Source organism: Sturnira hondurensis, unplaced genomic scaffold (genome assembly GCF_014824575.4).
Source record: "Sturnira hondurensis isolate 20B ecotype Veracruz unplaced genomic scaffold, ASM1482457v3 Scaffold0024651, whole genome shotgun sequence".
Classification (NCBI taxonomy): domain Eukaryota; kingdom Metazoa; phylum Chordata; class Mammalia; order Chiroptera; family Phyllostomidae; genus Sturnira; species Sturnira hondurensis.
This window is the reverse complement of record NW_028097282.1, coordinates 545,186-561,614: the sequence shown is the minus strand read 5'-3', so window position 1 is coordinate 561,614 and position 16,429 is coordinate 545,186. Positions and strand designations below refer to the sequence as shown.

General features: G+C 37.6%; 1 protein-coding gene across 1 annotated transcript in view; it reads left to right on the top strand.

The window, feature by feature from the left end:
* ZDHHC15 (zDHHC palmitoyltransferase 15) overlaps window positions 1–15,654 on the top strand; it is a 78,292-nt gene extending 62,638 nt beyond the window's left edge. The window contains exons 11-12 of the mRNA XM_037038589.1: window positions 5,771–5,849; window positions 11,536–15,654. Of these exons, the coding sequence (XP_036894484.1) occupies window positions 5,771–5,817 (47 nt within the window). The 3' untranslated portion in view covers window positions 5,818–5,849; window positions 11,536–15,654. The remainder of the gene's footprint in view (window positions 1–5,770; window positions 5,850–11,535) is intronic.
* The last annotated feature ends 775 nt before the right edge of the window (window positions 15,655–16,429 follow it).

Genomic DNA, 16,429 nt, shown 5'->3' with positions numbered 1-16,429 from the left:
AATGGCATAATCAATATAACATTTTAAAAAAGGAAAAAAGCTTATCAGCTGATTTCTCAAAAGAAACTTTGCAGGCTAGAAGGGACTGGCAAGAAGTATTCCAAGTGATGAAAAGCAAGGACCTACAACCTAGATTACTCTAAACAGCAAAGCTATCATTTAGAATGGAAGGGCAGATAAAGTGCCTCTCAGACAGGGTAAAGCTAAAGGAGTTCATTACCACCAAGCCATTATTACAGGAAATGTTAAAGGTACTTATGTAAGAAAAGGAAGATCAAAACCATGAACATTAACAAGGCGACAAATTCACAAGTATCAACAGATGAATCTTAAAAAAACAAACAAACTGAGCAAACAACCAAAAGAGGAACAGTCATAGATATGGAGATAATATGGAGGGTTATCAGCTAGTAGTGGGAGGGGGAGAATGGGGACACAGTGCAAGTATTAAGAAGCATAGTTGACCTGGCTGGTGTGAATTTAAAGATCAGTGGATTGAGTGCTGACCTTCGAACTAAAGGTTCACTACTAGTTGGATTCCCAGTCAGGGCACATGCCTGGGTTGCAGGCCAGGTCCCAGTAGGGAGCACGCAAAAGGCAACCACACATTGATGTTTCTCCCCTTCCCTTTCCCTTTCTCTAAATAAATAATAAAAAATCTTTTTTTTAAAAAAGAAGCATAATTGGTAGGAACAAAGACATAGAGGGAAGTTAAGATAGTATAGGAAATGGAAAAGCCAAAGAACTCACAAGCCCAACTCATGGACATGTACTGGGGTGGACGGGATGCTGGAGGGAAGGGGAGTACTGGGCAGAGGAGGGCAAAGGGGGAAAAATTGGAACAACTGTAATAGCATAATTGATAAAATATTTTTAAATGAAAATATTCAAAATGGAAAAATACAATAAAGATTACATTTTTTAAAATGGCAATCAATTCATAACCATCAACAATTGAGTCTAAAAAACAAACAGCAAACAAGCAGAACAGAAACCAGAATCATAGATATAGCAATCTTTTGGAGGGTTGTCAATTGGGAGGGGGAAGGGGGAGAATGGGGGAAAGGTACAGGAATCAAGAAGTACAAATTGGTAGGTAAAAAACAGACAAGGGGAGGTTAAGAATAGTTTAGGAAATGGAGTAGCCAAAGAACTTATATTCATGACCCGTGGACATGGGGGTGGGGTATTGCCAGAGGAAAGGGGGAATACAGGGTGGAGGGGTGCAAAGGGGGAAAAATTGGAACAAGTGTGATAGCATACTCAATAAAATATATTTTAAAATAAAATAAAAATAAAGCTGAGCTAATAAAAAAGAAAAATAACAGAATAAACTAGTATTTGTTAAAGCTATAACTTTGAACCCATAAGGAGAGTTATGCGTTATTGTCTCTGAATTCAAGTGTCTTGCATTTATTTGAAGAGATAAGACACATACATGAAAAGTTGCTTAACAAAACACAGTGTAAGATATGCTTTTGGTTAAATAAATAGACCCATAAAGTTTGTGCTAGAAGAAATAAAATGAGAGTGTGATTCCTGTGGGCTGGGCTGATCAAAAAAGGCTTTATAGAGGAACTAAAAATTGAGTATTAAAGATCAGATAGGATTTGACCCTGGCGGGTGTAGCTAGGTGGACTGAGTGCCAGCCTGCAAACCAAAGGGTCACTGCTTTGGTTCCCAGTCAGGGCACATGCCTGGGCTGCAGACCAGGTCCCCAGTTAGGGGTGTGTGAGAGGCAACCACACATTTGTTTCTTTCCCTCTCTTTCTCCTTCCCCTCCCTTCTCTCTAAAAATAAATACACAAAATATTTTTTAAAAGATCATATAGGATTTGGATTGGTGGAGAGGAATGAAGGAGAAGGTACAAGGGAAGTCATGAGTAATGCACAAGACCTCAAGCTAAGTGATGAAAAAAGTAATCTGGCTTTAACGAAAAGTTTGGATGGTAAAGAACTGGATAGGAACTTGAAGTTAGAGATGTTATCACCTTCATTTCATTATTCTCTGCAACCCTAGTAAAATAAGGTCATATATAGATGATTGTTTGATTATAAGAGTACCACTAACATTTGTTGAATGACTATTATATGCCAGGCAATCTACAGGCATTGTCACATTTAAGAAATATAATCATGTTGTAAGTTGTAAATATTAGATAATGTGTGGTGAATAAATTCTTACTGGGCCACCCCAAAATTACAGAACACAGAGGGAAGTTCAGCAAACATGCTTTGCTCGACTTCTCCCTGTCTGCCACATTTAATTCATACATGCTAAGGTTCCCTTCTGAAAGCAAGTTTTTCTATCTGAATTCCTTTAGGAAGGTAAAGGGGAAGCGTCAAAGTTTCTTTCTGAATCTTTTGTTTCTTAAAATGAATATGCCCAAAGGGCTGGACTGGTCCATATTTTGGAGTGGCAAAACTTTGCTCTCTCCCAAGTTATAGTGCTATATTGAAATATACATTTTAGAAAGATTACTCAGATACTAGTATACAGACTTGAAATTTGGAGATACAAGAACCAGTAAGAGGAATAGTTGGGCACATGTCACAATGGCTTCATGAGCAGTGGCGTCACTAGAAATGTAGAGGGAGGATCAAAGCCAGAAGACATTTTAAATAACTGGAAATAGTCCCAGTGGCTAGAGAGATCTGGGAGGCATTCGTACAGAGATAGTAGTTAAACCCATGAGAGGTGTAGAAGATAATCAATTGAGAGAATAGGGCTGGGAAAGTACATACAATTTAAAATTTGGAATCAGCTAAGCAATGTGGACATACCTCCATGTGGACAAGGAAATGAATGGAGAAAAAGAAAGTCATAGGGTAAGAGAGAATCTTAGATGACACTCATAATTCAGGGGAGAGCATCACAGGAATACTGCAAATGGCAGAGCATTGCCTTATTTTACAGATGAAACAGCTGAGGTTGGGGAGGTAGAATGACTTATGTAAGACCATGAAGCATTTGTAACTCAACCTAAGAAGGTCTTTCAGATTCCGCATTGTGTTCATTTCCCTACTCTTACCAATCACTGAGAACCAATGGCTAGAAAGTTTACATATATTGTTATGGTCACTTCCCAAGTATCAAGGATTTGTGTGAGAACATAAGATTTTAAAGGAAGAGAGGGTATCTAGGACTAAGACTAAAGTGGAGCCACTCTTGGTTGAAATTGACATCTACTGAATAATGGTGAAATCACTGTGGCCATAGGCAGCAAAAGCAGGTGGGGGTTGGGAAAGAGATTAAGTGCAGATGGTAGAAGAAGAAGGTAAATTGACTCTCTAAATTCTGCATTTGTCTTCTAATTGTGCAGAGCTGATGTTTTGAACAAATTGCACTTTTTCAATTTAGCCCTCACCAGGTGATGGCTCTACCGTTGCAGACTTAGTTTAATCTCCCCTCAGAGTGAAACTATGAAGGAAGGTGATAATTGGGTTTTTAAGCTGAGGCTTTAATGTCTGCAAACCTGATTTTAATTTAAATAATCACTGGAATGAAGGATCCTTTGCCAAACAGGTGTGTGGATTACAGTGGTAAAGAGTGAAAGAAACCCATTTAGCAGAATACTAAAAGCCAATTTCTGAAATAGTGCATCGCCCATCCATATCTACAAAACTTTGAGGCAGCCAACCATCAGCAAGAAGTAGCAAGGCAAATAGTGCATTGCATTTACAGAATTGACTTTCATACTTTATCAGTTGCCTTCGTGGTATAAATGTGTGAGCGAGGTGAGATGTATGCTAAAGCATTTGCTGATACCTTTTCTCTTTGAGTTATTTGACAAACATGAGTTGTTCTCTATCCTTCATTGAAGAGCTGGTCCAATGCAGCTACTTACTGTTCAGACTTAAGGACAAGAATACCCTAAATCTGGGAGTCCAGACAAGACAGAATAGTGTACCCCACCCTGAAGCTATGATTCCAAAGACATTCTCAGAGCCATTTTTACTTTTCCACTCTTCCTGGAAGAAAGCATCCTTGTCTCGGGAATCTACCTAGTTAACTGTGGCATGGGTAACCTACCCTGGGTGGCCTCTATCTTCTGGAATCCAGAGCTCACACTTTCAGGAGCACTGTGGATGGCAGTTGATTTCATAAAGTAAAATGTACTAAGCAGAAACTGTAAGGGTCAACCACTGTCAACTATTTTTTAACCTCAAAGTGCTAAGTACATTTTATGCAGGGAATATAAAGAAAGTGACTATCTGCACATTAAGTAAGCTGATTGAGAGTACACTTTGCTCAACCCAAATGCTGGAGGTTAGAAATAAAACATTTATACTACAAGTAATATTGGCTGTTAATTTCAGAGCCTCTTATTTTCTACATACCTCATTCCTTTTTAAAAACATACCAACAGCCCTGGCTGGTGTGCTCAGTGGATTGAGTGCCAGCCTGCGAACTGAAAGGTAGTTAGTTCAATTCACGTCTGGGTTGCAGACCAGGTTCTCAGTTGGGGTGAGCGAGAGGCAACCAATTGATGTTTTTCTTGTACATCAATGTTTCTCTCCCTTTGTTTATTCCTCCCTTCCCCTGTCTCTAAAAAATAAATAAATAAAATCTTTTAAAAAATCCACACAAACACAAAGTCCTATAAGAGCTACCTCAATTGTATCCAGTAGAATAACAGCAAGACAGAGTAATTTTGTGAGTAGCAAGACCTAAAACATTCCATTAAAAACCATATGATGTTGAGCTGTCATCACAGGTATTTAAGTCAAATACCAGGCAGTATTATAGATCAGATAATACTGATAAATAAAATAATCTTAGTTCATAGAACAGCAGGCTGACTACTCTTGAAATGTGAATGTCTGGGCTGGTTACAAATGCTTCAGTATAGCACACCAGTCTTCAGAGATTTGCAGATGTCTGCTGCCTCTAGGGACTGAAAAGAAGAAAATATTCCAGTGAATATATACCCACCCATACAAGAGAAAAAGACATTTGATCATCTTCACATTTTTCCTATTTCTGTTTTTTTGTTTTATATTTTTAAATTTTTATCATTATTATAGTACAGTTGTCTCAATTTTTCCCCCTTTGCCCTCCTCCATACAGCCTACCCCCCATTCCCACAGTCAATTTTCAACTACTGTCCATGTTTCTGGGTCATTCATACATTCTATATAACTAGTCCCTTCCCTTTCTTTCTACCATTTTCCCACTTCCCCATCCACTCCGGTACTGTCAGTCTGTTCCATGTTTCCATGTTTCCATGTCTCTGGTTCTATTTCGCTCACTTGTTTGTTTTGTTGATTAGTTTCCACTTATAGATGAGATCATATGGTATTTGTCTTTCACTGCCTGGCTTATTTCACTTAACATAATGCTCTCCAGTACCAACCATGCTGTCCCAAAGGGTAGGAGCTCCTTCTTTCTTTCTGCTGCATAGAATTCCATTGTGTAAATGTACCACAGTTTTTTGATCCACTCATTTACTGATGGGCCCTTAGGCTGTTTCTAGCACTTGGCTATTGTAAATTGTGCTGCTATGAACATAGGGGTACAGAGGTTCTTTTGAATTCATGAGTCAGGATTCTTAGGGTATATTCCCACCAGCAGAATCACTGGGTCAAAATGCAGTTCCATTTTTAGTTTTCTGAGGAAATTCCATACTGTTTTCCACAGTGACTGCACCAGTCTGCGTTCCCACTGATAGTGTAGTAGGGTTCCCTTTTCTCCACAACCTCACCAGCACTTGTTTGTCAAATGATAGCCATTCTGATGAGTGATCACCTCCACTTTTCAACCTTGCAGATTATCCAGAAGGTTCATCATCTCTTGCGGTGGAAACAGAAACGTAGCAGTTTTCACACTTCCTGCATCTCTAAGACAGGTCAGTATTCTGAGGGAGGCACACAGAATGCAACCTGGAGTGCTGAGAGGCAACTTTGGGAGGTTACTAGGAAAGGAATAAGTTGTCACCTTGGTAAACAAGATGTTAAATTCATCACTCTTGTATTATTCGCATACGTAGGAGTTCTAGACCTAATTTCCCTGTTATGTACTGAAAAAAGATACCTTGATTCTCTGTTAACTCACGTTTGTCACTTGGACTAAAAGACCCGCAGGATATCCAGAAACTGCCAAACAGCCCATTCAAGTTATGTGCTTTCATACTATGAATTATAAATCTTCTTCTGGTGCATTTTAGGCCTCTAAAATAATATACATTACAAATAGGTTCTTTTTTTACTCTATTTTTATTGTTGACACTATTACAGATGTCCCTATCCCCACCCCTGCCTGCCTCCACCTTCCCTGTGGCCATCACTACCCTGTTGTCTTTGTCAATAGGTCATGCATATGTTCTTTGACTAATTTTTCACCTTCTTTCATTCAGTCTCCCCTCACTACCTCCCCTCTGACAGCTGTTCCATGAATCCATGCCTCTGTCTCTATCTTGTTCATCAGGTTATTTTGTTCATTAGATTCTAGGCTCTTTCTGCCTGAGTCCATTATGTCAGCTAACAACCTACTCTTACCCACTCACAGGCAAAAGCACCATCTTTATACTCTAATTCTCCCAAAATGCCACTAATTTGTTCAGCAGTGTCAGGCAGCCTTATACGTGAGATTGTCTTTTGTCTAGTGAAAAGCTAAAGAGCCTTCTCTTTGCAACATTCACAAGGAAATAATCTAGTGTAATTCAATATTAAATGGAGATTTTTTTTTTCTGATAGAAATACCAGTGAGTTCAAAGCCCCGATCTGATAAGCTTTCAATTTTATTCCCATGAAAAAGCTAGCAATTATTTAGAAGCCTATCAATCTGTTTATGGGCCCTTGGGTCTTCACTTTTTTTCCCTTATAAAACTCTGCTGTGTGCCAGTATAGCTGCTGTATAAGATCTTGTATTTGCCAGCCACCTTGCTATTGTATTTGATGTATATTATCTCATTTAATCCTCACAGCAACTCTGTGAGGTGAATGTTATTATTCCCATTTTACTTATGAGAAAACTGTAGTCCGGAGATGTTAAATCATCTTTCCAGCTAGTCAGTGGATAAACTGAAATTGCAAACCAGGTCTGTCTGACCTCAGAGCATGCTCTTACCACTGTGGCACTACATTTAAAAACATAACTTGGACTGTTTACCAGTACTTTCACTTACAATCAAAGGTTAAAAACAGAGAAGAATTAAATGTCCTTTTATCCAAAGCACTGATGAAATGTTTGATATTTATGTGAGACAACTGGTATGGTAGCATTTGGATTTCAGTTATCCATGGCATGTACCTCTCACGTTTTTTTGCTTTTGCATTTTACTGTGAATATTCTACGAAGCACTAGTATTTTGACATATTAACAGATGTTAAAGGGGAATGAAGTTCTTTGCTGAAATAAATTTAGGGAACCCTGTGTCAGCAAAATTAGAGAGTTGTCTTTACCGTAGTGATTCTTAAGACTTTTACTATGCAAATGAGTTTTGTGACTCTCCGAAAGGAGGATGTAGTAGCCCCCTGAACCTATTTGACTGAACTTATTTTATTTTGTGCAGATCATGGAACCTTGTCTTTACTGTAGTACTTATCAGGACTTACAATATGCTAAGGAACTTTGTCAGTCCCCAAAAGTGTAATAAATCTTGCCAAACTTATATTACCATATATCTTTTTTCAGAACAAATTGAATGAATGTTAAATCATAAAATATATTTTGATATAATTTCCTTGATAAGAAAAATTGCTTTTAAACAATGCTTTACCCACAGCTCTCTGTTAAAATAGATTAAATGATTAATTTTGTAGGAAGAGTGGGGGAATCATTTCAAAACTTAACCAAGATATGAAGAATTTGTAATGTGTATAGATAATGACTATAGCGATGTTTATAAAAACTCCAAATAGAAAACAACCTAAATGCCCACCGATAAAAAAATGGTTGAATAGCCCTGGCTGGTGTAGCTCAGTGGATTGAGCGCGGGCCGGCGAACCACAGGATCTCGGTTCGATTCCCAGTCAGGGCACATGCCTGGGCTGCAGGCCAGTTCCCAGTTCCCGGCAGGGGACCCATGAGAGGCAACCGTACATTGATATTTCTCTCTTTCTCTCTCTCCTTCCCTTCCCCTCTAAGATAAATAAATAAAATCTTTTAAAAAATGGTTGAATAAATTATGTATCTCTATGTCCAAGCTATTACATTCTTTATATGTATTTCTTTTATTTTTAGAAGTTTAAAAAATTAAAATATGAAGAATAAAATGATTATTCATCTGTTTACAACTTAGGATTAACACATGCTAACATGTTTTTTTCTCAGATTTTTATATATAAAAGTTATTGCCATGTTTACACACAATAAACACAGATTCTAGATGATATTTTCTTCAGAATGAAAATATAAACTTGGAGAAACATTTGTAAAATATATGAAACAAAATTTAACATCATTAATTTACAAATATCTTGGAAATCAGTAAAAAAAAGAAAAACACAACAGTTAGAAATGGGCAAAGGTACAATTGACAAAATAAAAGTAAAAATGAAAAATAAACATAAAATTTGTTCAACTTCATTAGAAAGCAATACAAAATAAAATACCCCCAAAACAATTTCTGTCTATGAAGCAGTCAATTAGTATAAATTAGAGTACCTAGTGTTGGCAAGGGTATGTGGAAAACAGGTGCTTTTTAAATTTTTATTGAACTTACTGGGGTTACATTGGTTAAAAAATTATTTAGGTTTCAAGGTTACAATTCTATCTGTTTATTGTATTATGTGTTCACCACCCAAATTTACCACTTATCCCTCATTTACCCACCTGTACCTCCCGCATCCCCCTTTCCCTCTGTTAATTACCATACTGATTTCTGTGTCTATGAGGGCTTTTTGCTTAATTCCTTCACCTATTTCACTGAGCGCCCCCTCAACTGCCCTTCCAGTAGCTGTTAGTCTGTTCTCTGTATCTATGAGTCTGTTTCTATTCTGTTTATTTTATTCATTAGATTCCACATATAAGTGAAATCATGTGGTACTTGTCTTTCTCTGACTGGCTTATTTCAGTTAGCATAATACTCTCCAGGTCCATTCATGCTGTTGCAAAAGGTAAGATTTTCTTCTTTTTTAGAGCTTGGTAGTATTCCATTGTGTAAATGTACCACGGCTTTTTTATCTACTTGTCTACTTGCTTTCAAATCTTGGTGATTGTAAATAACGCTGCAATGAACATAGGGGTGCATATATTCTTTTCAATTAGGGTTTTGGGTTTCTTTGGATATATTTCCAGAAGTGGAATTACTGGGTCATAAGGCAGTTCCATGTATAATTTTCTGAGGGAAATATGTACTGTTTTCCACAGTGGCTGCACCAGTCTGCATTCCCACCAACAGTGTACTACAGTTCCCCTTTCTCCACATCCTTGCCAGCACTTGTGGTTTGCTGACTTATTGATGATAACCATTCTGACAGGTGTGAGGTCATATCTCATTGTTGTTTTAATTTGCCTTTGTCTGATGATTAGTGATATTGAGCATCTTTTCATATGTCTATGGGCCACCTGTATGTCCTCTTTGGAGAAGTGACTATTAAGGTCCTTTGCCCAAAAGCCAGTTATCAAGAAGCAAGGATTGGTGCAAGGGAAGTCAGTGTATTTCAGAGCCAGAAGCCTGAGAAGAGGGAAGACTAATTTCACAAAGACCATCTTAACATGTCAGTGCAGGCAGGGGTTTTTATGAGCCTGGAAGGGGTAGGAAGAACAAAGGAAATTGTTGGGAGGAAGGGGGTTGCTCGTTCCCCGTTGAAGGTGGTATGTGTGACTCAGCACAGTGTGCTCCAGTAACTGTCTCAGCCAATCAACAGTTGGTCTGGTTTTTGTCATTCTGGTTTTACTGACAAAGGCAAGCAAATGTCCTGGAGCTAAAATGCCTGAAAGCTGGAGTCTGCTTCATTTGAGGTTAGCTCCTAGAATCCTTTAAGGAAACAGGCAGTTTATCCATAGCTACATGTGATTTTACAAGTCCTTATTTACAGAAACAATTGTAAGAGAATGGTGGTGTGGGTTACACCAGTTCATAGGTTTGCTGACAATGTGCTCTTTATCCCAACACGAAGGGTGCGGAAAGGCAAGCTCTCAGAGATTGGGGAAAGCTGGTCAGGCTCTGTTGCTGTTTCTCTGTCTGAAATGCCAACTGCCAGACATTCGCCATACCTCTGTGCTTCCTCTCTGCCCAGGTCACTGGGCTCAGCCGCAGTTTGTACTGCCCACTCCTGCAAGAATGCTCTCTAAATCTCTTTGCTCCTACTGGCTGAAGGGAGTGCCATTCCACAACCTGATTTCTCCCCTCTCCGGGCTAAGCCCCACAGTGAGTGCCGGCTGCAGGGCTGTGTCTGTGGTTCATCTCTGTTTTTCTCCCTTCCCACTACCCCAGTTCACTCCCATTTGCCCACCTTTAGATGTTTCAATGAGTGGATCTGTCAGACGTGTTTGTGCATTAGCCGGGAATTTTTTGTTGAGTTATAGCTGTTCAAATTGTTGAAACTTCAAGGGGAGAGACCAAGGAGACCTCTCATGCCACCATTCCTCTGACCTAGAATTCATTTTATAAGTACATTAAACATACTTATAATAGAAAAGATAAAAAAAACTATGTATAACATTAAAATCACCCATAATCCACCACTGAAAGATTACTTACATTAACATTTGGCCGTATCCCCTCAAATATTTTCTATGAATATTTTTAAACATTGAGGTCATATTATATTCAGTTTCAAGTTCTGCTTTTTTTAACTAATGCTGAAAATAATTCCCGTTATATCAAGGCACTGTTGTTTACTTAACCAGTTCACTGCTGTTCAACATTAAGATTTTATCTAATTTTCACTATTATGAATAAGGCTGCCAATAATATTGGGCACAAATCTTTTTCCTAATTAATAATGATTTTCTTAGGATAAAACTCTAGAAGCAAAATCACTGGTATGAACTTTTTAAGGACTCTTAATATACACGCCAAATTGTTTTCCAAAAAGCTTATACTAATAACAGCTACCTGAGTACCTACTGTGTGCCAAATATCATTTTAGATAGATTTTATTATGCCTCATTTACAAATGAAGACACTAAGGTCCATTGATATTATTTGTCCAGAGTCAAAGAGATAACAAGTAGCAAAGCTAGAATTCAAATTCAAAATTGACTAATTTCAAAGCTCATGTTATTTCCATGTGAATTTTAAAATGTAAATTGTTTTGCATGATGATATTATTATATACTTACTGGAGAAAATGTGGAAAATACAAGTAGATAGTAGAGAAAATAAAATCAATTACCCATGAATTCACTACTTACAACAATTTAGTATATTTTCTGAGGTCTTTGTTCCAGATACAATTCCTAGGTTAAAAATAACTATAATGTTGCATATGTAATTTTGCATTCTGCTTTTATTACTTAACATTTTTAACGCTGACCCATTTTCTTTATAGATGTATAACAGTTGCACATTATTGTCAATGGATGTTGCCATGTGTATGTTTAAGTTGTTCAGCTCACCTGTGAATTTCTTTTTTTATTCATAGGATCATCTATCTCCTATGAAGTTTACAGAGTTCAATTTTGGGAACCATCCTAATCTTCAAAATAAGTCACCGTGGAGGATTGAAAGCTTCACTATATGAAAGCATTTTGTCAAATACTTGCTGTGAAAATAGGTGTTTTGGAACTTTACAAGTCATTTAATTTACTGACTGAATTCATCAATCTGGTAGCAGTTAATACCATCCAGTCTTCTTCTCTCCTCCCCCAACCCCACCTCAATCTGTGAAAGCCTAAATGCATATAAGTCTTTCTAGAGGCTATTTTCATTCTTCTTATGTGGTAAAGCAGAATTCAAAAGACTTTCTTGGTGTCTTTAACTCCCCTGGAAAGTCTATTAATCATATCTATAGTGTCTTTGTGGAACTGAGGGGAATCAACCTGCGGACTACATTTGCTGCTTGTGTGCATGTGCATTGACAAGCACGCACATATGTAGTACATTTACGCAAAATTCTGCTATAGTATTGTGAAAATCAAGTTTAAAAACTCTGCGGTGTTTATTCAATATTTTTTTAAATAGCAATTTAAATATATGCTGAACTGTGAACATCATCCCTGTATCAGGTCCCTAAACCTCATGAGAGATTTGACACAATGCAATCAGGGTCCTCAAATTGGGAACTGAACAGCAATGTAAATGTAAAACCTGATGTCTGTCATAGATGTGTGGTATTCCTGAAAGTACCACAGCTAGTTGGGAAGATCAGATCAAATCAGATTTCTACTTTATTAAATATAACAATTAGTGTTTTGTATTACACTTGTAATACCAGCCTGTGGTATTCTCTAATTACTTTTATTCTTTTTTTCTTCGGCTACCTAGCTTTATTTTAGCCTTTATGAGTTATTGTTATGATGAAAAAGACTATAAGCCTAGGTTATGGACCATTGATTTTGTTAAGGAGGTTAATGGTAATTTTCAGGTTTAATTACAATACTATTCATCAGGATAAAATTTTACAGTAGAAATTGGCCTAAGGGTTAGCATTAAAGATCTGTGTTTTCACAGCAAGTGTTAGTGTACAGATAGTGATAATCTAATAGTAATATGACAATCCTTTGTTTTTCTTTGTTTCTTGTTTTTTTAGTTTCAGTGATATCTAAGCCATGAAGATAGTTTACATTCATTTCCCCAGTAATTTATGATCATCCATTCTTTTAGTCCCAGTACTTAAATTAGTGAGTATGGACACGAATGCTGCTTCTTTATAATAATAATAATACCTAAGAATATTGATGATGTTTGTTTCTCAGTCAGTGCTCTCGTGCCCAGCTCTTGACCATAGAAATCCCAGCTCTTCCAGAGATCAGTCAGTGTTATAGGCATCTTCCAGATATCAAGGAGTTGAGCTCCTGGAGGAATGTTAGGTTTACTGAATTATTTTCCCTCAGACCTTACTGAGTAGAAAGAGTTGTCGGCCACAATCAACTCAGTGTTCAGGCTCCAGTGGAGCTGAGAAAGTGAGCAACCCAACTACTTAAAGCAACAAAAGACTTGTTTATTTGGATTCTCTAGGTAATTTTGGTCAAGATAAGACTCTTGTTGTAAGTTAAATTGATTGTGGCCAGCATATCACTTGAGGGAATCGTAGACATGACTAAATATGTCAGGGCCAGGGGCTGTTTCTCAAACTCAGATGCTAAGCAGCTGCCTAGAAGACTATGCATACTGGATTTCCCAATGAAATTCTATATGTTCAGACGGGAATAGTTTTCCCCTTCCTCTCTCCCTCCAAGACACTCCCTTGTTTAGGTTTCTCTTGAAAGCTGATTTGGCCATCCACATGGCCTTCTGATGGACAAGACTTGCCTTCTATTTGTATAGAAATGCACCTTTAAAGGTAGGCCTGTTACTTCGTAGCCAGCGGGCCTCAAAGCAAGCCTTTCTCTTTTCCATGTGTCATCTTCTGCCAAGGGTTTAGGCAGAGTAGCTGTTAACTATAATTCAAAGCCAGAAAGGAAGCAGGATCTTCTTTGATGCATAGAGTCTATTAGCACTCACAGAAATCAGGTCATAAAGCTCAGGAAAGGTAAAATGCAAAGCCGACAGATTTACAGTCTTCAAAAGGCCAAATAAATCAGTGTTTTTACTGGGGGCTTAGTGAAATAAAGAAACCTTATTCCTATCTCAGCACCTTGATCTCACTAGTTTATACACTGATAATGTCCATAGATTGAGTATTGACTACATACATAAGCATTCCTCCAATTGGTTTATTATCGAAACAGCAGATTTGTTTAATTAGCCTATCTTGATTTGGCTCCTTTGCCTGCTTGTCCTTGCAGCCCTGTCTAATAACCCCTGTGGGATCTCATTCCCCAATATTTGGTGCCCATTCTTCCCCATTTGCGACATGAGAACACTCGTTAGGATCCCACAGCTAAAAGGTGCTATGTAATCTTTAGTGCTCTTATATGTATTATTGCAGGATTAGAATGAAGAGTTTAACCATAACAGTATTTCTTAAGTAAACCAGCACTCTCCATTCTTCCATGTTCTCATTGATGATTTGTTCTTGCAGAGATTAGGGTACTTTATTAATGTTTTCCATTAATTCCAACAATGTTCTTAGAAATAGACAGAGTAGAAGTTATTTCTGTGTGGTACAGGTAGAAAAATTAAGACCAAATAAATGAAATGCCCTCCAGAGGCACCTAGCTGTCTGGAGCAAAACAATGTCCAGTGTACTGTTAGAGTGACTTGGCTTCTTAGTACTGCAATTACCACGCAGCAGCTTAGAACAGTGAGAGAAATTAGGCCAAGATCACATTTCAGAAGAGTCCTACTTTGTCTGTAATCTGAAAGCATGCATTTTATGCAACCCTTTTTCTCTATGTGACATAAATGTAATATGTGCCTCTTTACCCCACTGGCCCCATGTGACACATACATTTCACACTACATGGCATCAGCCAGTGTCATTATCTCCTCTGGAAACCCATAGAGCCAAATCTCAGGGCTGACTTTGTCAGTGAAATTAGTGTGCTTCCCCATGTTTATGCCAAATTGCACAAAATGTAGACATTGCAGTAAATGGAGACTTAAGCACAACCCTAGCAGGTATGTTTTAAGAATATTGAATGCACGTTATTGTAAAGTGCACCTGAAATTTAACATGACCCAAATTCACAGTAATGGAGCAGTAATGCAGAGCCGATCCCTTTCCCTTCTCATCACACTGTCTCCAAAATGGGCTGCTTGGTGATGAGAAGCAGATACTTTAAAGGAATAATTCTCTGTCCTCTCCTAGAAAAACGTCCAACAGTCACTGCAAGTGAAAAACATTCCATTTATACATTGTAGAACCTCTGCTCCCACAGTAGCTAAAGTACTCATTTGGTTCAAAAGACATGTTCTGTGTTTCTCTCAGAGTCATAGAAAGCATCTAACAAGATTGTTCAACTCTTCCACAGTCCCATGTTAGTAGAAAGTTGATAAGCTCCATCCAATCAGTAGAAAATGTTTTATTAAGTATGGTACATCTACATTTCTTTAACTATAGCTGTAATGTGCCATATTAAATTGTAATCTTTTGCATGCAGGTGTTATGTAATATAATAATTGAATGGGTGGCTCCTAATAGCATGCAACCCATGAATGTTTACTTCCCCAAAACAAATAAGGTTGTGTCCCACACAGTGTTCAAAAGTATTACATGTGTTCTTTGTACAAGCCTGGTATATGGCCATCAGCACAATGAGTTAAAACAGGCAATGAATGTTGTATATCAGGAAATACATTCTAAGTAGGGAATGGTGTTAAGGGAAAGGAAAATAACAATAAGATGCAGTCAAGGAATAGTTGCTGTCACTCTGCTGGCTAAATCAGCAAAGAGACAGAGCAGAAAAACCAGTACTGGGTCTTGGTAATATATGAAATGTATTGGAGAATCGGAGAAAGAAAGGCCCTGGGGACCTTAGCAAGTAAACTCAAGTTACCAATTTGCTACAAGTCCTTTTTCCCTCCAATCTGCTCAGAGTGATTATATATGGTATTCTTAAAACCTTGTGTCTTGCTAGAGAAATACCCACAAATACTGATCAGCCTTATCTTCCTATGTTCTTTATTAAAAGTATATGCATAAAATTATTGTTTCTTTGATATATTGTGCTTTTGTTAAATAATGTTGGCAAAGCCTAATATTTCAGACCACTCTGATACAAGTTTCTATACATTTTATTTCATGGGGTTATAGCAGAATTTATTAACTCCCAGGTTGATTATTATGTTTGGTACATAGACTCCTCTATAACTTCTCATCTTCCAAGCACATCTCCCATCCTATGCTCAGTATTTCTCTTACGATCCAACATGGATATAACTTGAGAAATTAGCAGCAATGGCTTTTAGACAGAAAACTGACTAGTCTAATGGCACTGGATTATATTCAGTCTCTGCTCAGCCTCACACATCTTTTGCTGTTACCTCTGTTACTGTTATAAGTAAAAAGAAAAAGAAAGAACTTATGTACCTAAGCATGATATGAACTTGGTTCAGTTTTTTTTTATACATTTAAGACTATGTTTATTGTTCTCCAGATGCATATCACCTGAAAAAAGAATACAATGATTCTGAGAAAATAGCACAGTGGTCCACTTTCTCTTAAATTACACATAACACTTAGAGAAATATTTGAAGAGACCCTCATTAAGTAAGCCCCAGATAAAGTTCTCCTCAATAGATGCACAATTTGCATAAAAAGTCCTTATCAGAAAGCATAAAGAATATCCCCCTCAATTAGCCAACAAGAAGGCAGAAATCATTGAAAAATGCACAGCATGAAAAGCTGAATTTGGAAGTTGTTGACTGGAATAAATAATAATGGAGAACTTGAATCACGTCAGAGAAGCCAACCCACAGAAGTCAGGCTTAAC